General features: G+C 30.6%; 2 protein-coding genes across 2 annotated transcripts in view; both read right to left on the bottom strand.

Moving 5' to 3' along the window:
- Window positions 1-459: 459 nt before the first annotated feature.
- On the bottom strand, window positions 460-4,645 carry LOC139847753 (protein CANDIDATE G-PROTEIN COUPLED RECEPTOR 2-like). The gene is made up of 6 exons (XM_071837472.1): window positions 4,171-4,645; window positions 2,955-3,146; window positions 1,477-1,636; window positions 1,277-1,379; window positions 876-957; window positions 460-767 (listed from the first exon to the last, which is right to left on the bottom strand). Exons 1-6 carry the CDS (start codon window positions 4,411-4,413, stop codon window positions 690-692), a joined length of 858 nt encoding a protein of 285 aa, XP_071693573.1. The 5' UTR covers window positions 4,414-4,645; the 3' UTR covers window positions 460-689.
- Window positions 4,646-7,522: 2,877 nt separating this feature from the next.
- LOC139850679 (flavonoid 3'-monooxygenase-like) overlaps window positions 7,523-23,279 on the bottom strand; it is a 23,752-nt gene continuing 7,995 nt past the window's right edge. The window contains exon 3 of the mRNA XM_071840237.1: window positions 7,523-8,220. Coding sequence (XP_071696338.1) covers window positions 7,576-8,220 — 645 coding nt within the window. The 3' untranslated portion in view covers window positions 7,523-7,575. The remainder of the gene's footprint in view (window positions 8,221-23,279) is intronic.

Here is a 23,279-nt window from a genome sequence, read left to right as displayed (position 1 = left end):
ACACTCAAGATTTATCTTTCGAAGAAGGTTCATCACAATTCCTAAGACCCTAGATAGAAATCTCCCAATTCGTCAAAAAGTTGATAGAATCCTTAATGTTAATCAATTTACCCGGGACCAGGATTGGGGCAAACAAATCATCCACATGAACATCAAATGAACCGACATCAACCACTTGATCAAATGAACCGACACCCGGTAAAAAAATTAATAACAGCATCTAGTCCTTTAGATATTGGACATTTTTTTGGCGAAAAAAACGGTAATATCATACGAACCTGAATATCAACCGGCACAAGCAAAAAAAAGGGAATCCAAACCTAGTTAAACAAACGACAAAAACACGTAACCTAAAACAAACGGTCCCACAACATGGCGGAGACACACTTGTGGAAACAAACTATGTCTAACACGCCAACAAAGGAATCTTAACTACTGTATTAGTGATAGTAATACGGAGTATTTATTAAAATGCACTAAGAACTACATATACAGTCGTGTCATAAGAAATAGAATTGATGTCTAAATGATGATGACTGAAACTGCAACTGCTACAAGCTATCTATAATTTCGTAAATTAAAAGGAAAAACAAGAAGTTACATAACTGCAATTGCTTCATGAGTCTTACTAAATCTGTTGAGCTGTTACATATCTATCTTATTTACAGAATTTTTGATATCGCCAGTCGTTATTCCCAGTCTGAATCGAAAAACCCAGCGTCTCTCATCTCAGAGTAGTAAGCGTTGTCTAAAAGCAAATCTTCCTCCTGAAAAAAAAAGAGCAAACTTGAGACAATGTGTCGATAAACGGACAAACTTGGGCTTAAAAAATATGAACCCTTTAAAAAAAATACAGAAATAAAAAAATGGATCACCTGGAAAAAATCTGCCAGGAACGTGATGTACAAAAAGGGAAGGTACATGGTGTGGTAGCAAATGCCTACGAGACTATACAACCTGTAATATAAAATATATACGATTATCAGACGTATGTGTGTGTGTGTGTTGTGTGCGTGCGTGTGACTAAAAGGTAGAGGTGGTTATTTAAACCCATTTACATATGTATGGTTTATTTCGGGTAAATTGTTATCTCTAATTGTGAGTTCAACAAGTAAATAAATTTGGACAGGAACTATTTTTGATCAACCAGAACCAACCGCAACCAAAAAACAACTCACGTTGACCCATTACCAAACCCACCCTTTCCAAATATACTAAAAGGTAATGAACATTAATTCTTTCTAAGTTGCTTTACGAAAGTGATGTTTATTGGTACCAAAGTCCAAAGCCGATGCCAGATGCAGCCAGGGCACAAGCAAATAACGCCACTGCATGGATCACAGACATGATAACAGCGTAATTGTAGAATGCCAGTCTCGCTGAATAACGAAAGATAGTAGTATAGTTAGAAGACAGACGATTGTAGAATAATATGGCAATAGAGTTTGGTCAATGATTAAAAGTGCATCGACTCACGAGGTAGCTTGTCTCTCCACTTTGTGTTATGAACAAACAAAATATATCCATAAGTGCATGTCAGTAATAGTTCATCGAGTATCCACATGGCCCACTTCCCACTATGGGTTGTTTCGGCATCCATGAAAAGCGGCACATGAAATCCAAACACGATTATGGCCTGGTAGCAGAAAGCAAATAAAGGGGAACATCAACAACTTCATAGATAATGTAATTACAATGTAACGGTATATGAAGTCAACCGAACTAAACAAATGCAATATATATATATATATATATATATATATATATATATATATATATATATATATATATATATATATATTGGTAGGATCAAGAGGGAAGTAACCATTCGGGGGGAAGCAAAAACTTTTTTTTTTTTTTTCGTTTTTTGAAAAAACTTTGTTCACGAACATTGTAGATGAGATGAAAATATAAACATTTAGTAGAGACACTTTGTGATAAATGTTTTTATTTTGGCGGGAAAACGCTCGAAGAAGTAATATATAACAATTATCGTGTTTTTCGAGCGTATTTTGAGGTTTTAGCTATTGGGGTTTAGATATTAGGGTTTAGATATTAGGGTTTATAGGGTTTAGATATTAGGGTTTAGAAATTTAGGGTTTAGGGTTTAGATTTAGGGTTTAGATTTAGGATTTAGATTTGAGTTTTTAACACGAACGGTTTAGAGTTTAGGGTTTAGGGTTTAGGGTTTGGTGTTTTGGGTTTATGGAATAAACCCAAAACACCAAACCCTAAACCCTAAACCCTAAACTCTAAATCGGGCTAAATTTTACTTCACAAAACATGAAAAAAAAACGTTCATATTCTTCACGAACAATATTATCTTGAATGTTATTTTTGTCGATCGTTTTCCCGCCTAAATAATAACATTCATCACGAAGTGTCTCTTCTAAATGTTCTTATTTTCATGTGATCTTGATGCCGGGAAAAAAAAAATTCAAAAAAAACGAAAAAAAAAAAAAATTTTGCTTCCCCCCGTTTGGTTACTTCCCCATTGATCCTGCCCCTATATATATATATATATATATATATATATATATATATATATATATATATATATATATATATATATATGGCTACACAAATTATTAATGATGACTCTATATTGAAAACAGGTTATCTGAGCCTGAAAATCTCTCACTAAAAATGAACTAAAACACAATCAACTGTATTCCTCAGGATGGTATTAGCATAATCACTGGTGAACCCTATTCATTACTGTATTAACCAATCAACTACGCCAAATTATATTATAGATGACGAGGTATAGTTATCAAGGTTACAGTCGTTAGCGCAGTAACCACACCAACATAACATGTCAGCTTTGTCGCGTGGTTAGAGTAATAATAAGGCTAATAACTTGATTATAGCATTAGATGCGTGGCACATAACACAAGAATACATGCACAAATTTTATTTATAAACTATAATCCCTAAAACAAGTAAGGTGTTACCTTGAGAAGTATATCTGCTCCAACAATTAGCCCTGAAATCATGAATGTATGACCTAATGTTTCCAACCCACTAGCGTAGTTTTCTTGAAGTAAGAAGGCCACCAAACTGATCTCTAGACATAGTGTTCCAGATTCAGTTAGCAATGACAATAAATTCCAAGATACCTCCTTCCCAGCAGTGCACTGCCACACCTGTTTAAACACAAACTCGGGACTCAACCACTGTAGTAAAAGTTCCTGATTACTCCCAATTAACCCCCGATTACTCCCTTTTAAGAACAAGGCGATCCGAATTTTCAAAATCCATTTAATTAAGAGTGAACATTGGTTAATGGGTCAAAATCGGATTTGTTGGTAAGAGTCGGATTTAGTCCGTCAAGAATTGGTCAAAGTCAAAATTGGTCAACATATTAATAAGAACTTAAACAAGAATTTAGAGTTTTCGAACAAAGGGATTGATTATGTTTATGTTTCTAGAAAATTATGTTGAAGTTAATGTTTATGGTTTTTCTATATTTACAGCTAAAAGTTTAACATATATTATTTAAATGTGTAGAAGTCCAATCTGATTAATCCCCATTGAGTACTTCCCGAGTAGCGAGTTCTGCAACCTCCGACAGTCGGACTCAACACCAACTAAAACAAAGCATTTACGTCATGCAGACCAAATATAGACGCTTCTCGTAATACTTGGTAGCATCCTAAAGTATAAGCTTGAAACAAAGTTCAGCATAGTACATGGAAACTCGTATGCAATCATCCATACAGTTGTTGTAACAGCTCGAAACTTAAAATCAAATAACAAAATCGATAAAAGTGACTTAATCAGGTGGCCACACTAAGAGCAGAATTGAAGATTTGGATGAAAAAAAAAAAGCAACACTAAAATATAGTCATACCTTTCCTAGACACTCAAACCTAACATTTAACTGAATACCTAACTTGTATTAACTAGTGATCACGTATAATGAAAACCATTAATGTTACATACCAATAATGAAGTGCCAGCTCTTGACTGCTATAGTGTAGGTACAAACAATACTTAGGGTAGACCAAAATATAACTGCATTATCTTATAAATATGTTAATTAATTAATATTACAGCGATAATATTATTTATCTAAATCAAACTATACATTAAACTTCAAGAATAAAGTGTATCTGAAATCTGAAATTAAAATAATAATACAGTAATCAACTATAAATTGAAAATCACCTGAAGAGAACACCAAACGAGATTGAATATAGCAGAGAACCAAAGCAGAACATAATACGCAATCATAACATGTGATCGACGATTTGTGAGTTTTTTTATATTTTTTTTAAGATGAAAACCTAAGTAAACTACAAACAATGCAGCCGGTATAGATAGAGTAGCTGTATACAATATTCCATGGCAGTTTATTTGATTGTGATCTGAATTTAGCGGAGCTAGGGTTTGATCTAGAATGTTTTTCATGATTTTTTAGTGATTAAAGGAAGCGGAATTCATTAATTGAAGACATGTTGATGAAATTGAGAAGATGATGGTATGTGATTTTATGTGAATTTGATGTAAGCAATGATGACATGAGAAACCCTAGTTTTTGGATCCGGATTTGGTTATTGGAGTTGTAAAACCAAAATGCAAGAAACTGGATTAGAGCACCACCAGTGGGTCGACTCGAGTGGGTCGACTCGGTGTCGTGCACATTTTGGACATTTTGTGTTGAATTTGATAACATCGGTCGCATTTTGGACGGTAATTTTAATCATATTTTCTCCTCGTATAAATATAAAAAAATACAAGAGTATTTACAAACTATTCATAAAATCAAAATCTCTTTTATATATTACTATTACTATTACTTTACTATACTATCTAAAAGAAAAAACCTTGTAGCACTATTCATCAATAATAATCAGGGTTATTTTCGTCATTTCACTTTTTTTTGTCTCAAACGATAAAAGAAGCACCTTTCGTAAAAGAATCAACCCCTTCATTACTATTATTATACTATCTAAAAGAAAAAACCTTGTAGCACTGTTCATCAATAGTAACCAGAGTTATTTTCGTCATTTCACTTTTTTTTTTATCTCCAACGATAAAAGAAGCAACTTTCGTAAAAGAACCAACCCTTCAATGTTACCAAGATGTCGAAAAAAATTCTTTTTTACAAAAAATCCACTACCTTTTTTTTTCCTTACTCAACGATAAAAGAGGCAACTTTCATAAAAGGAACAACCCTTCAATGCTACCAAAAGATGTCGAAAAACATTCTTTTTTACAAAATAGATCAACTAACTTTTAAAAAAAAAGAACGCTAAAAGAAGCAACTTTCACAAAAGGAACAACCCTTCAATGTTAGATGTCGAAAAAAATTCTTTTTTACAAAATAGATCAAGACTTTTTTTTAACTCGCATTCAAAACGGAACCCCCAGCGCGAAGCGAGGGCTCCACAACTAGTTCATTATATAATATAATTACAAAATATCGAACAATCCCAACAACAATTCAGACAACCCGAAGCACACTCACTTTCAAAGAAGGAACTCTTTCTCAAACATGTCATGACTTTCAAACCCGTCAACATTAAACTAATTAAACGTACAAATGACTGAATTTAACATATATATACCAAAATATCTTAAATTCGAAGTCCCTTACATGAAATACTACCAAACATCACAATAATGTCAACCACAACAACCTCTAACATAAAGTCGAGGAATAAACGATGTTCTAATGTGGCGAAAAGCCCCAAACACATAAGAACCTGACACCAACCCCAGCTTGAGGAAGTAAATCAAAGAAATGAAAACATAAGTAGCGTGTGACACTCACAATATAAACAAAATAAAAGTGTTCTCAAACGAAAAAATTGAAACCGGAGGACGAACTATGGTTGGCAAAAACTTGAACTATCGTTTTCAAGGATTCTAATCAATGAAATTTCAAATCAGCGTTTCATATCGATGTTTTGTTAAGAATGACTAATGTAACCAAAACACACCGTTGATGCATAATAAAGATTTCTTGACTCGAAGTGGACAAAATTTACAATGTCTACCAAAAGTGGAGAGTCATTACAAAGCAACTGCAGATTGGGGAAGCGTGAAAAATGACTATGATTTCACTTGCTTTATGAATTTATGAATATTATTTCAAGTCTGTAAAATTGATCAAATGTTTCAGAATCACCAAGCGTGACTATTATGAAAGGAAAAATAAAAGTGCTTGAAGCCTAATTAATCTAATTGTCATTGGGAAGCCTAATTAATCTAATGCCGAAACACGGTAGATTTGGTCTAAACTTCAAAGACTTAACGATGAAGGTGATGTTCTAAGCAACTTTCTACATTAGCAAAGTCATGTCTCAAATTTCTTCTTTTTCTTTCAATTATCTTTCACATTATTACTTTATTTTAATGTTCTTTTCCTCTATTATTACAATAATCGCTATTGTAGTTGCTTGTAATTTTAAAGATTTTATTTAGATCCAATACATCTTTGTTAAATAAATGTCTTCAAATAATTTGTATGTCATGTTTCTAACAAAACTAATATGCACTATGCTAAACGTAGCTTTTAAGTTATGCTTAGGCTCACTATATTTAAATTTATAATCTTGAATTAATTAATTATAAAGTATAAATATTTATTTTTAATACTTACATTTGCTACAGGCGATGTTCGTGTTCTTCATGTTCCTACTACATCTCAATATGCTGATATTTTTACTAAAGGACTCCCTACATGATTATTCACTGAGTTTAAATAGAGCTTGAACGTCCGTTCTTCAACTCTCGTTCCAACTGCGGGGGTGTATTAGTATGTATGTATTTATATGTTTATGTATGTATTTTACTTAGTCTATTAGCCCATCTCAATTGTATAAAGCCCGTAGGGTTAAGTCCATTTATGTTGTATATATTGACGTTATGTAAATGATATGAGACATTGGAAAATATACCAAACTTTAACTTTAAATAATAAATAAGAAATTAAATTATATGTGGTATGACATTTTCCAACTGATATACATCAATTTGTGGTTAATTTGAATACAAACTTAAATTACTTACATGACTCCATTAACTACATAACAATTATTAAAGGAAATGTTCATATTCATAAATGGGGTACATTTGACATGAATGTTAGTATTATTTTTTTTCGAAATTTGATTTCAAAGATGATTCTTAATTTTCTTCGGTGGTTTGATTGATTGGTGGTTTGATTGGACGCTCTCTTTTATTGCTCACTTGTAGCTTGTGTACTTGTGGTGTTCATTCCTTTATGTTGATTGTTTGTTTAGCTCATTCGTTGTAGTGTTGCAAGTTCATGTTAGGTCGTTTGTTTAGTTGAGCTCGGAAGTTCTTTCGGTTCTCTTGTACTTATTTGGGGTACATTTTATATAGAATAACGTGTATTACTGACTATATATATTTTAATTTTAACAGACTTGAAAGATATTATTTTTTTGCTTATAAAGAAAGATCTCAAGTACAAAAGCAAGCTAGTATTACCAACACTCCATATGCAATGCAATATTAAATTTATTTAATAATCATTAGAAACACACACTCGAAGATTTCAACTTTGGTTTACAAACACGTAAAATGTAATTTGTACTGTCCTTAAAAACTTTTGTACACGTGTGGTGCTAACCTCGGCTTAGGGTGCACCATTAAGGGTGCAACCCTTTGAAGAGTTAGCCCATATGCCTCTTCCATGTTAAGCTTCTCGGGTTCTAACCCATTAGCCAATTCCCAATCAAAGGTTTGAATTAACGTTCCAACGAGTAACTGAACCATTCTCAACCCTAGGCTCATACCCACACAAATTCTTCGCCCTGCCCCAAACGGTATCACCTCAAAGTCATTTCCCTTCACATCCGCATTAGCCTTTTCTCCCTCGGCTAAAAAACGAGTGGGGTTGAACTTAAGTGGGTCCGTCCACATTTTTGGGTCACGGGCAATGGCCCACACATTTACAAGTAATGTGGAACCTTTAGGAATGTAGTACCCATCAACCTCACAACTTTCGGCTGCGATCCTTGGTATAGATAGTGGTGTCGATGGGTGGAGTCTAAACGTCTCTTTCACTATAGCTTGGAGAAACGTTAGTCGATTTAGGTCCAATTCGGTTACTAGTCGGTCTTTACCCACAATCGTGTCGATTTCTTCACGTGCTTGTTTCATTAATTGCGGATGACGAATAAGTTCAGCAATCGCCCATTCGACAGTACTAGATGATGTGTCCGTTCCCGCAGTGAATAAGTTCTATAACATAAATAATTTTTAGTGAGACATCTAATATGAATGAAATAAAATAAAATAAAAATTGTGAACTAATTAAAGCAAAGCTTATTTTATCTAATTACCGATGAATGAGTTTCTTTTTTTTTTTTTTTTTTTTTTTAATAACCTACCTACCTACATGAACATATATTTCGATCTCTAGATTAATGTCCATTACAATACTTATACTTTAAAACTATTAAGTTACATATTATATAAAAATAGCTTTATTACAACAATGTTCCCCCCCCCCCCCCCCCCCCCCCCCCCCCCCCCCCTCTCTCCTTTTTTCGGAATAGAGATCAATTACTGCAATGATAATTAATGGATCACCACCTTTCTTATTTTATCTTTTATTGTTTTTAATACAACACAAGACTTAACAAACAAACAAACAAATCGAAATAAGCAAATCAACACTAACTAGAGACAAAACTAGGTTATACTTAAAAAATTCAACTACATACTGTGAAACTAAAAAAATAAAGAAACCGAAAATCTATCTATATATATAAATTAAACATCACACATAAAATAAAACGCTACAAACGAATAAACCAAATAACATTATTGTCCTCGCGTATTTATAACTCGGAGGATGGGACTACCAAATGTCACATCGCCAAAAAATAATGGTAATAGAAATAATGGTTAGTCATCAATACTCAAAGCTATATAGGAATCTAATTTCTTGCCGTATCTTCGATTTATATTAGTATTAGTATTAGTATTTATATTTGTATTACGGACTATAATATTCATTATTAACCCTTTGTTTTTCTTTTCCTTCAAAAAACGAAAACTTTATTACAATATTTTTCTCGAAAAAAAAACAAGGATACAGAAGAAAAACGGACGAGGCTCGAAATCAAGCATTAACCCTTTTTCTACTTACCTTAAATTTGATGCTAACAAAGTTTGATTTTTAAATCTACGTTAAACAACTATGACATGACTCATGTCAAACGACTAGATCATGCGATGGTCATTGAGGGTATAGATATAAATATGTTTTTTTTTTTTTTTTAAGGCAAGAAATGTATTGCATAAAAAAAAACTAGTCAGAAACTAGCATGTCAAAGAAAGAAAACCAAAAAAAAAAATCTAGCAGATGGATATACTTATGTGATCAATGTCATTTAATTGTGATGTGTCTCATTCAATAGTACAGTCCCATACAATTTACCCAAATATGTAAGAGCACAAAATTAGATGGTATTGCTGTGACAACCCGGAAATTTCCAACCAAATTTAAACTTTAATCTTTATATGTTTCCGACACGATAAGCAATATTTGTTAAGTTAAATTGCAAGAATTTTAAACTACGTTCATATATTCATTCAACCTCGACCATGTTCCAACGATTCACGAACCATTAAATGAATATGATTATATATGTATATGTGTATATATATTATAACTTGAAACGTAAACAAAATATTAGATTAAATACTTTATATGATTGTATCTGTTTCAAAATATTTATCAATGGAATTAGAAGATAAGATCAAATGATTGAATTATCAGATATATTGAATTATGATTACAAGTCTCTGTTGAAAGGCCCACGTTGATTTGAGAAATCTTTCTGTTTTAACAATATTCGAAAAATGGTAAAGTGATTTATAAATAAGAATAAATTATCAATCATTGAGAACTAGACAAAGGATAGTGGAAGATTGAATCTCATAAAGACTCGATTGATCTATTTAGTTTCAAACGTACAAAAACGTTTTCAGTTTAAAAAGAACTTTATTATTAAAACGTATATAACTTTTATAAATATCTAGAACCACTTTTGACAACTCATTACTTAACTAGTATGATAAAGATAACGATATTTATATTTTATTTTATTAAATATATATAACGATTTAAATTAATATTATATATATTTATACGCGTATTATACGTACATAGCTTTATACTTTTACTATACTTAAACTTTACCTTTACTTTATTTTTACTTTACTTTAACTTTAATAATTCACTTTAATAATTAATACTTTAATAATTCACTTTAATAATTCATACTTTAATAATTCACTTTAATAATTCATACTTTAATAATTCACTTTAATAATTCATACTTTAATAATTCACTTTAATAATTCATACTTTAATAATTCACTTTAATAATTCAAAAATCTATTATAAATAGAATTCAATAGGTTTCATTATTTCATAGAAACTTGAAAATATTTTTCTCTAAACTCTCTCAATCGATTTACATATATATATTTACTCCGTATTATTTCAAGATATTATTAGTATACATAAAATATTACGACGGAGTGCTGTCCGAGTGATTTCGAAATTGTTTTTCGAGTAGGATAGGATTAAGGAAATTATGGGTTATAGCTATGGAGGTGATTGAGTATGGTTCATGGGTATGCTCGTGAGGTCAATATAGTGTTTATCATTTCCGTTGCATCTACGTACCTTTCCTGCAATATTGAATCTCAATATTGATACGTGAGTACTCATAATTTAACTTTTACATACTAATAGTGTATCCCTGACTAGTGCTCGAGTATTTAGAATTATGCATGCTTGTACTTTTGATATTGCCCTTAGACAGGTTAGGTTGAATATTGAATTAGTTACACTTGCGGTTGAGATAAGGTATAAGATATGCATGTCCTTGGAAAGCTAGCGAAAAATTAAGGACTTTTCCTTTAGATATCGAATGGTTTCGATGAACGGATTAGAAGTTATAATCAATTGAATTTTCTATATTTTTATTAAAAATGATTATTATCGTCGTTTTTATCGTCGTTCTAGTTTTATCTTATTATTATCATTATTATTATCTTTATCAATAAAATGGATTTATCATTAAAAATTGTTATTTTTTTTTATTATTACTATCGTTATTATTGTTAAAGTTATAATTAGTATTATTATTATTATTATCCAATTATTATTATTATTATTATTATTATTATTATTATTATTATTATTATTATTATTATTATTATTATTATTATTATTATCATTATTAATATATATATCATTATTTAAAAATGGATATTGTCATTGTTATTATTATTATTACTATATTATCATTAAGATAATTATTAGTATTATCGTTAAAAATGTTATAGTAACTATCATTATTAATATTAGTGTAATTAAAATAAATATTTGTAACACCTAATTATTTTGATTACTATTATTATCATTATTATGAACACGATATAAAAGACGATTAAAAGCTATTAAACGAAACGATTAGGAAATAATGAGTAAGAGTATCATGATGAAATTAAAATATTATAAGATATTGATTTAGATAAAATTATCGTTCTTATTATTTTTATCATTACTATTATTATTAAAAATATCGTTAGTATTAAAACTATCATTTTAATAAAAAATATCATTTTAATAGAAATGTCATTGTTACTATAAAATATCATTATTATTATTATTTTAAATAGAATTATTATTTTAAAGATAATATTAAAAATTATCGTAAATATTAAAGTTATCATAATTAGAATTATCGTTTTATCATAATGTCATCTTAGTAATTATAAATATTGATATTTTTATAATAATTATTATTATTACAAAATAATACAACTTTTACTTACTATCATTATAGATATTATTTTATCAAATAAATATGTGATACAAACATATTTTACTACGTGTAATAACTTACTTTAATAATACCTATCATATTATCTTTATGATATTAAATGAACCCTATAAATTTTATTACTTAATATATATAAAAGTATATTATATTATATAAATTTAATATAAAATTTTATTTATTAATAAATAAATTATATTATTTACTCTAATAAATCTTTTAAAAATATTTAACAATATAAAACGACGATATTTAAACTATATATTAATCATGTATAGATTTTAGAAATTATTTTGAGTCAAATTTACTTTTGTTGACTTTTGCATATTAGTCTCGAGCATTAGGATTGTGGTACACTATGACTTGGCCTAATTTGTTAGACAAATATTGACCAACACATAATTATATATAATTAATTTAGGTTCGTGAATCCGAGGCCAACCTTGCACTTGTTCAATGACGTTATATGTATTTTTACTACGAAATACAGTATGGTGAGTTTCATTTGATCCCCTTTTACTCTTTACATTTTTGGGGCTGAGAATACATGCAAATGTTTTATTAACTGTTTTACAATAAATATATGCGTGAGTTTCATTTGCCTTTTTACCCTTTATATTTTTGGGACTGAGAATACATGCGCTTTTATAAATGTTTGACGAAATAGACACAAGTAATTGAAACTACATTCTATGATTGAATTATCGAAATCGAATATGCCCCTTTTTATTAAAGTCTGGTAATCTAAGAATTAGGGAACAGACACCCTAATTGACGCGAATCCTAAAGATAGATCTATTGGGCCTAACAAACCCCATCCAAAGTACCGGATGCTTTAGTACTTCGAAATTATATCATGTCCGAAGGAGGATCCCGGAATGATAGGGGATATTCTTATATGTATCTAGTTAATGTCGGTTACCAGGTGTTCACCATATGAATGATTATTTTTTGTCTCTATGCATGGGACGTATATTTATGAGAACTGGAAATGAAATTCTTGTGGTCTATTAAAATGATGGAAATAAATGATTATGATAAACTAATGAACTCACCAACCTTTTGGTTGACACTTTAAAGCATGTTTATTCTCAGGTGTTAAAGAAATCTTCCGCTGTGCATTTGCTCATTTTAAAGATATTACTTGGAGTCTTTCATAGCATACTTCGAAGAACGTTGCATTCGAGTCATTGAGTTCATCAAAGATTATTATTAAATCAATTTATAGTTGGATAGTGGATATTATGAAATGGTATGCATGCCTGTCAATTTTTGATGTAAAGAAATATTGTCTTTTAAAAACGAATGCAATGTTTGTAAAATATATCATATAGAGGTCAAATACCTCGCAATGTAATCAACTATTGTGAATCGTTTATAATGTATATGAACGGGTCCTTTCAGTTGGTATCAGAGCGGTGGTCTTAGCGAACCAGGTCTGCATTAGTGTGTCTAACTGATAAGTCGTTAGGATGCATTAGTGAGTCTGGACTTCGACCGTGTCTGCATGTCAAAAGTTTTGCTTATCATTTCTAGTCGGAAATCATCTGCTTATCATCCATAGGAAATTACCTGCTTATCATTATTAGTCTAGACACGTCTTGCTACATTAATTGCATGAGTAGTGTATAGACAAACTTCATATCTTAGCGTATCTGCTAAATCATATCTTATCGTATCTGTTACTTTAAACTTTACCTGACATACCCCGCAAATTCCTCCGTAATCTATGAAATCTTTTGATCTCTATATATAGATATCCTATGTAAATAGAATACCACCCGATAGCCGAAAAATTATTTTTATATCGAAAATCCTTTATCCAATCGTACGAAATGGAATTTGTCATCAGTTCAAGTCACTCGGATTCCGAAATGGAATCTCACTCAAGCTCCGAAAGCAGTGTGACCGGAATGGATCAACCAATCAGTCATCACCTATTCTGGATGAATTGGGGATGGGTTCGTAGCCTCCTCAATCATTGGAAACAAGAAGAAGGCGATCCTTTCCATCCACCACATTGCCCTCTTGGCGAAGAACCTGAAGCACTTACCGGCGAACCTGTTTGAGACACTATTTTCTCTCTCATTTCCAGGGTATCTCGTCACGATTATATACTACATCAAATTCTAGATTTTATTTATCCGTTCGTTCCGACCGACAATCATCCTGGAATAATAGAAGAAGTCAACGAACTTCGCGCTCGGGTAGTGGCTTTGGAGAATATGGTGCAGAGATTACAAACACCAGCAGCAGCACCAGCAGCATAACCAGTACCACCATCATCAACGCCAACAGTACCATTACCACCTCCAACCACAACCGCGTTGTAAACCTCAACTTCACAATCTGTCCCACGAGCATCAACGTCATACGCACCATAGATACCAAGGAGTACCAACAACAATAACTGACGAAGTATTAATTCATAACTTCATTGGAGAAACATTCCGCGGCGATTATATAATCTCTAAAGTCTTAGAGATTATCTAATCTAGCCCTAACCATAAATCAGTTAAGCGAACCAAAATGATAGAAGGAAGAGTAGAAACCCTGACAAAAATGGTGTGTGATTAACAATTTAAACTTGTTTTACCAACAGCATCAACAGTACCGTCAACGTCACCAGCATCGTCAGTACAGTCAACATCAGAATCAACAACACCTATAACATCACAAACTCCGTCAGTTCAAGAATCACTGTGGACATCATTACGAATCAATAACGTGTATATTGTATCAACAGGTTATGAAGAATTAACTCATTCCCTCTGAAGAAATTATATATATATTATATATATATATATATATATATATTTTTTGAAATAAAAAAATAAATCTTTCCGTGCTAAGCTATTGTGTGTGAATCTTAACTACTCAGTTAATTCATATTACAAATATGCAATAATGTACGTCCCTCACCCGCGACTTAACCATCGTTAACTACAATCTCTGTCTCAATTCAACAAATTCCAATTCCTAATAAATCAAGTATATATTTGATTTTACACTTCATCATTGATGTAACCGAAACTTTTCAGATAACATCATTCGTACTTTGCGAAGTTCACAAGAATTTAACGAAAACCAACATCACATCTCAACAAATAACGAAGTATTGATTCATAATTTCAATATTATTGAAGAAATACTTATGTAACCTCTAAACCTTCATGGAATTATTCAATTCTAGTTCCAACCGTAAATCGAATGAGTTTAATTTAGTATTAACTCATTAAAATCTATGTTACATCTGAGGAGAATATATACATATATATTTTCATAAAGACTGTAATAAAATTCTTATGTACAAAATATTAATTGTGAAAATTTTTTAACGGGTAGGTAATACCCGAGAGATATATATAAATTCACAATTAATATGTTACATTCTTCGAATCAGATTAAGCAAATTATCAATTATACTTCCTACTTTCACAATAATATACATTCTTTCATAGAAATCAAAACAACCATACTCATTCAAACCCAATTACGTATTCTGATTTTAAAATCTCAGAATTCAATTCGAGATATAACCGGTACCATTACTTTTAGATTCCTACATCTTTCAAAGCTATACTTTGACTTCAAAAGTGTGTTAGAACATCAAATGTATACAAACGATTACAATCTATGTTCAAACCCTTCGAAAATCGCTGAAGACACTTCAAATAATGAGCAATCGAGATGATGATCCAACCACATATTACCCACAGTTATGTACTTAAAAAGCTCTCGAAACCAAAGTCATAATTCAACACATATCTGTGTCAGATCTTTTGGCATTTATTAGCAAAAATAACCTAGCAATTCCTTTGCAAAGTAGCAAATTATATCACAGCTCCAGCAAGACAACTTCAATTTTTTCATTCGGAGTAGCCTTATCATAATTTTGATATATGTGATTACCCTTTTGTTACCGGAGAACCTTTCATATTCCACCACATTAGCAATAAGCTTACCAACAACTTCACTGATCTTGGGCATTCTGAAGAATCTTTATATTTATCGAAACCTCATCATTTACTCATCTGCCTCTTGTAACGAGAATTGTCATACGAATTATTGGGAGTTAGCAATCAGTATTTTAAAATCTCACAGCATGTTGACGCCAACAGTTATACATAACGTCTATTTCCAAGGCTTACATACTTCGAATGTGAAGTTTCTGAAAAACACTCTGAACCGCGAACTAGTTCTCGAAATGCTGATGAAGCAACAAAAAAACTGTAAACGACCTTAGCAGTAAAAATTTTGATGATAAAGATTAGTGTATTAACAAAGCTCAGAAATAGAGAAGTTTTGGAACTGAAAAACGGATTGAGCAAAGTATGAAGGAGGCTGTGGACAAATCACAAAGACTGAACCTGCCTTCAAAGAATCCAAATGATTCAGTGTCTGCTGAAGTCATTAACGAATACCTTGCTCCTGACACTAAACCCTTACAGACAATATTCTTCATCATCCTCTGATATTAGAAATTCTAAGATATCATCGTATCTTTCATTATAAATATCCTCCATATTTCTGAAGATATTTTCATAACTATTCTTATCTGGAATCATTTATCTCTTTGCGCTATCTGTATTACATCAAAAAGGAAACTGTTTAGTTCCTATACTCTGTAAACCTTTGAGTTTAAAATATGAATGTTTTTGAAGTAGTGTTGGAAACTGAAGCATGAGTTAGTATAATATAATGACACTTGATCAACGTGATTATATTACAGTAATTCATGCTGAGTTTCTAAATGGAACGTGATGATTCACAGATCATAACATCATCATGTGCCATGTTATACGACTCTTGTATTCTATTTAACCTCTTAAATATCAAGAAAATATTTCTTGATGATTCGGCCTTTTCCAAGGTATTCTAGTAATTTGACAAGTCAAGATCGTGCCATCACAATTTCCTTCCTAGAACATTAACAATGTTCATTCCGAAAATCATATTTGTGAATTCTGGACCATTACAAGCGGTGCTTAATCGCAAGAAGAAGAAACGAAAGGACAAAACTCCGAAATAGAAATTGGGGTATAAATTGCAGCAAATAAAAGAGAGCATTAACTATGGATGACAATGATTATAGAAGATAGAAACAGAGACTTTGAAATATAAGGGAAGATATAAAGCCCAACGACAAACCAAAAATTATAAACCATATATCGATGCATATAGCAATATAAAGACACGGGAGAACTAGAAACACTATAAACTCAAGAGTATAGTAGAAGTAAATAGATTCTTCCAGCGGTAGATGAAAAAGAAAAATAACCGATATGAAAGTTATAAGTATATCGAGAATCAGAACTGGATGGAGCATATTGATGAATACTTTAAAATATGAGTTGAGGGGGAAAGAATAGAAGGTGATGAAACATGACTAGGAACTTAGAAATCAACAGATTTAACTCACACAATGACGGAATAAGTGAATCAAACCCTCTAGTGAATAGGTTAAGCTTTTTGTGATTAATTTAGTCATACCACAACTAAATCAAGTGTGATTAGATCAACACCTAGAGCTATTATTCACCACCTGGGTGATTTGGGTTGAGAGAGAATCGGAGGAGCTCACCAGATCTGAGTGTGTGTAACAAATGAGAGGCTTAACCTAAAAATGAAGAACATAAGACTTTATATACCCCTGCTGTTGACTCACCCGTACGATTCATCCATCACACATACGAGTTGGCTTCATCAGCCGTACGGGTGATCACTCACTCGTGTCTTCTCATTTAGGTTGTAATTGTGACTTAGCTCAGCATCAACCGTGCGTATGAGCCTGTCAGCCGTACGAGTGAGGCTTCACTCGGACGTCTGACTAAGTCTAACATAGTCAAACATCCACATCTCGTTCCTACAGTTGCTGTAACCACATACAAACACGGATAGGATAATAACGAACGATCATGGTGGCCTGTAAACTGTTGTACCTGCAATGGACGTGGGTAGATGTCTAGGAACTGCATAAAATGCATCAACAGAAGGTGTGAGTTGTAAGGAAACGAAGGAGGTGAATTTATAAGAAAATCTCCTACAGAACAATTAAAATGGACGATCGCATTTAAAGCGGATCCTAATTCCCTTGATTACCGGAGAGTCAAATCTTATTAAGAAGATTTTCTTCAAATCTCTTGAAATCTGGGAATCAATCATATCTACATCAAATGATAAGATGAATCTACACTTACTCATTTCACTCTTCTATGTTAGCTTCATTCGTACTCTTCATATAAATGGATTGTTTATCCAAATTATTCGCTGATGATAAAACTCTAATTTTCAGCCCGTATGCATCATGAAAACATACTTATTATCATTCACGACCTTTCCACTCAAATTTCGGGACGAAATTTCTTTAACGGGTAGGTACTGTGACAACCCGGAAATTTCCAACCAAATTTAAACTTTAATCTTTATATGTTTCCGACACGATAAGCAATATTTGTTAAGTTAAATTGCAAGAATTTTAAACTACGTTCATACATTCATTCAACCTCGACCATGTTCCAACGATTCACGAACCATTAAATGAATATGATTATATATGTATATGTGTATATATATTATAACTTGAAACGTAAACAAAATATTAGATTAAATACTTTATATGATTGTATCTGTTTCAAAATATTTATCAATGGAATTAGAAGATAAGATCAAATGATTGAATTATCAGATATATTGAATTATGATTACAAGTCTCTGTTGAAAGGCCCACGTTGATTTGAGAAATCTTTCTGTTTTAACAATATTCGAAAAATGGTAAAGTGATTTATAAATAAGAATAAATTATCAATCATTGAGAACTAGACAAAGGATAGTGGAAGATTGAATCTCATAAAGACTCGATTGATCTATTTAGTTTCAAACGTACAAAAACGTTTTCAGTTTAAAAAGAACTTTATTATTAAAACGTATATAACTTTTATAAATATCTAGAACCACTTTTGACAACTCATTACTTAACTAGTATGATAAAGATAACGATATTTATATTTTATTTTATTAAATATATATAACGATTTAAATTAATATTATATATATTTATACGCGTATTATACGTACATAGCTTTATACTTTTACTATACTTAAACTTTACCTTTACTTTATTTTTACTTTACTTTAACTTTAATAATTCACTTTAATAATTAATACTTTAATAATTCACTTTAATAATTCATACTTTAATAATTCACTTTAATAATTCATACTTTAATAATTCACTTTAATAATTCATACTTTAATAATTCACTTTAATAATTCATACTTTAATAATTCACTTTAATAATTCAAAAATCTATTATAAATAGAATTCAATAGGTTTCATTATTTCATAGAAACTTGAAAATATTTTTCTCTAAACTCTCTCAATCGATTTACATATATATATTTACTCCGTATTATTTCAAGATATTATTAGTATACATAAAATATTACGACGGAGTGCTGTCCGAGTGATTTCGAAATTGTTTTTCGAGTAGGATAGGATTAAGGAAATTATGGGTTATAGCTATGGAGGTGATTGAGTATGGTTCATGGGTATGCTCGTGAGGTCAATATAGTGTTTATCATTTCCGTTGCATCTACGTACCTTTCCTGCAATATTGAATCTCAATATTGATACGTGAGTACTCATAATTTAACTTTTACATACTAATAGTGTATCCCTGACTAGTGCTCGAGTATTTAGAATTATGCATGCTTGTACTTTTGATATTGCCCTTAGACAGGTTAGGTTGAATATTGAATTAGTTACACTTGCGGTTGAGATAAGGTATAAGGTATGCATGTCCTTGGAAAGCTAGCGAAAAATTAAGGACTTTTCCTTTAGATATCGAATGGTTTCGATGAACGGATTAGAAGTTATAATCAATTAAATTTTCTATATTTTTATTAAAAATGATTATTATCGTCGTTTTTATCGTCGTTCTAGTTTTATCTTATTATTATCATTATTATTATCTTTATCAATAAAATGGATTTATCATTAAAAATTGTTATTTTTTTTTATTATTACTATCGTTATTATTGTTAAAGTTATAATTAGTATTATTATTATTATTATCCAATTATTATTATTATTATTATTATTATTATTATTATTATTATTATTATTATTATTATTATTATTATTATTATTATTATTATTATTATCATTATTAATATATATATCATTATTTAAAAATGGATATTGTCATTGTTATTATTATTATTACTATATTATCATTAAGATAATTATTAGTATTATCGTTAAAAATGTTATAGTAACTATCATTATTAATATTAGTGTAATTAAAATAAATATTTGTAACACCTAATTATTTTGATTACTATTATTATCATTATTATGAACACGATATAAAAGACGATTAAAAGCTATTAAACGAAACGATTAGGAAATAATGAGTAAGAGTATCATGATGAAATTAAAATATTATAAGATATTGATTTAGATAAAATTATCGTTCTTATTATTTTTATCATTACTATTATTATTAAAAATATCGTTAGTATTAAAACTATCATTTTAATAAAAAATATCATTTTAATAGAAATGTCATTGTTACTATAAAATATCATTATTATTATTATTTTAAATAGAATTATTATTTTAAAGATAATATTAAAAATTATCGTAAATATTAAAGTTATCATAATTAGAATTATCGTTTTATCATAATGTCATCTTAGTAATTATAAATATTGATATTTTTATAATAATTATTATTATTACAAAATAATACAACTTTTACTTACTATCATTATAGATATTATTTTATCAAATAAATATGTGATACAAACATATTTTACTACGTGTAATAACTTACTTTAATAATACCTATCATATTATCTTTATGATATTAAATGAACCCTATAAATTTTATTACTTAATATATATAAAAGTATATTATATTATATAAATTTAATATAAAATTTTATTTATTAATAAATAAATTATATTATTTACTCTAATAAATCTTTTAAAAATATTTAACAATATAAAACGACGATATTTAAACTATATATTAATCATGTATAGATTTTAGAAATTATTTTGAGTCAAATTTACTTTTGTTGACTTTTGCATATTAGTCTCGAGCATTAGGATTGTGGTACACTATGACTTGGCCTAATTTGTTAGACAAATATTGACCAACACATAATTATATATAATTAATTTAGGTTCGTGAATCCGAGGCCAACCTTGCACTTGTTCAATGACGTTATATGTATTTTTACTACGAAATACAGTATGGTGAGTTTCATTTGATCCCCTTTTACTCTTTACATTTTTGGGGCTGAGAATACATGCAAATGTTTTATTAACTGTTTTACAATAAATATATGCGTGAGTTTCATTTGCCTTTTTACCCTTTATATTTTTGGGACTGAGAATACATGCGCTTTTATAAATGTTTGACGAAATAGACACAAGTAATTGAAACTACATTCTATGGTTGAATTATCGAAATCGAATATGCCCCTTTTTATTAAAGTCTGGTAATCTAAGAATTAGGGAACAGACACCCTAATTGACGCGAATCCTAAAGATAGATCTATTGGGCCTAACAAACCCCATCCAAAGTACCGGATGCTTTAGTACTTCGAAATTATATCATGTCCGAAGGAGGATCCCGGAATGATAGGGGATATTCTTATATGTATCTAGTTAATGTCGGTTACCAGGTGTTCACCATATGAATGATTATTTTTTGTCTCTATGCATGGGACGTATATTTATGAGAACTGGAAATGAAATTCTTGTGGTCTATTAAAATGATGGAAATAAATGATTATGATAAACTAATGAACTCACCAACCTTTTGGTTGACACTTTAAAGCATGTTTATTCTCAGGTGTTAAAGAAATCTTCCGCTGTGCATTTGCTCATTTTAAAGATATTACTTGGAGTCTTTCATAGCATACTTCGAAGAACGTTGCATTCGAGTCATTGAGTTCATCAAAGATTATTATTAAATCAATTTATAGTTGGATAGTGGATATTATGAAATGGTATGCATGCCTGTCAATTTTTGATGTAAAGAAATATTGTCTTTTAAAAACGAATGCAATGTTTGTAAAATATATCATATAGAGGTCAAATACCTCGCAATGTAATCAACTATTGTGAATCGTTTATAATGTATATGAACGGGTCCTTTCAATTGCAATCATAAAGGAATTCTTAAAATGGCAATTATCCCACAAACCAGAAAAACACACATAGTCATCACATGTTTTATGGCTATACTAGTTTTATGAGCCCGTCCGTTGGACGAAAATTGTAAATATTGGTTTTCGCTAATGTCAAATATACAATAAAATCTATTTCAAGTTTCTTTAAAAAAAAAAAAAATTTGATAACGTTTTATTAACTCGTCCGGTGAACGTAAGTTGTAAATATCACTACAAGAAAAGTGAACATTCCCGACGACACTTTTCCCGACGACATGTGGCGTCGGGATTAATACCGCAAAACGACAAAAAATTCACTTCTTTGTCAGACTTTTCGTAGTTTTTTGTTGACCGACCTATCCCGACGACATGTCGTCGGAGAGTCGTCGCTATTAATTTACCTATTTCTTTTTCACTTTTATGTCTTGGCGGCAAACATAAAAAAATTTCCCGCCAACCATTCCAGACGACATGTCGTCGGGAATGCCAACCATTTTTAATTTTTTCTTTTTATGTTTTGGCGCTTATCTGGAAAATAATTCCCGCCCAACTTACCGACGACATGTCGTCGGCATTGACCCAATTCATTTTTTCCTTTTTAATAAAGATAAATTAATTTAAACCAACATTTAGAAATAAGAAATTTGGTTACGGAACATAAAATGTTCGGATAATTGCATGTTCGCCACATCCGCAGTAGTTCAACATTATGAATTAAGAAAATTGAGTAGATGTAAATGGTGAGGGTTGCAGTTGTAAAAATAGATCGAATTTGTTTGATTTTGGCTCCAATAAATCCCGCCATTTGTTTCCCTCCAAAAATATTCGCGCCAAGAATATTCAACCGAAGATTTCCAATCAAAAGTTAACCGCCAGAAGGATACTAATCTCGACGAAAGGTAATGTCAAAATGTAATCGTGTAATGTAATGATAGAAGTTACATGTGAAATTTAACGATGTAATGTAACGCTGTAATGTAATGGTAGAATGTGACATCGTAATGTAATGGTATAGTGTGACGGTGTAATATAACAGTGGAATGTAACGGTGTAATGTAATGGTAGAAAGTGAAGGTGTAATGCAATGGTAGGAAGTTACAGTGTTATGTAATGGTAGAATGTCCACGTTGTAATGTAATGGTGGTATGTGATGGTGTAATGTAACAATGCACCCTAACCTTAAACCCAATGTAATGTATTGTAATGATAGAGTATTAATGTAGGAGTGTGATATTGCTCGATTTCATC

Source organism: Rutidosis leptorrhynchoides, chromosome 5 (assembly GCF_046630445.1).
Source record: "Rutidosis leptorrhynchoides isolate AG116_Rl617_1_P2 chromosome 5, CSIRO_AGI_Rlap_v1, whole genome shotgun sequence".
In the NCBI taxonomy this organism is placed as follows: domain Eukaryota; kingdom Viridiplantae; phylum Streptophyta; class Magnoliopsida; order Asterales; family Asteraceae; genus Rutidosis; species Rutidosis leptorrhynchoides.
This window is presented reverse-complemented; position numbering and strand designations above follow the sequence as displayed.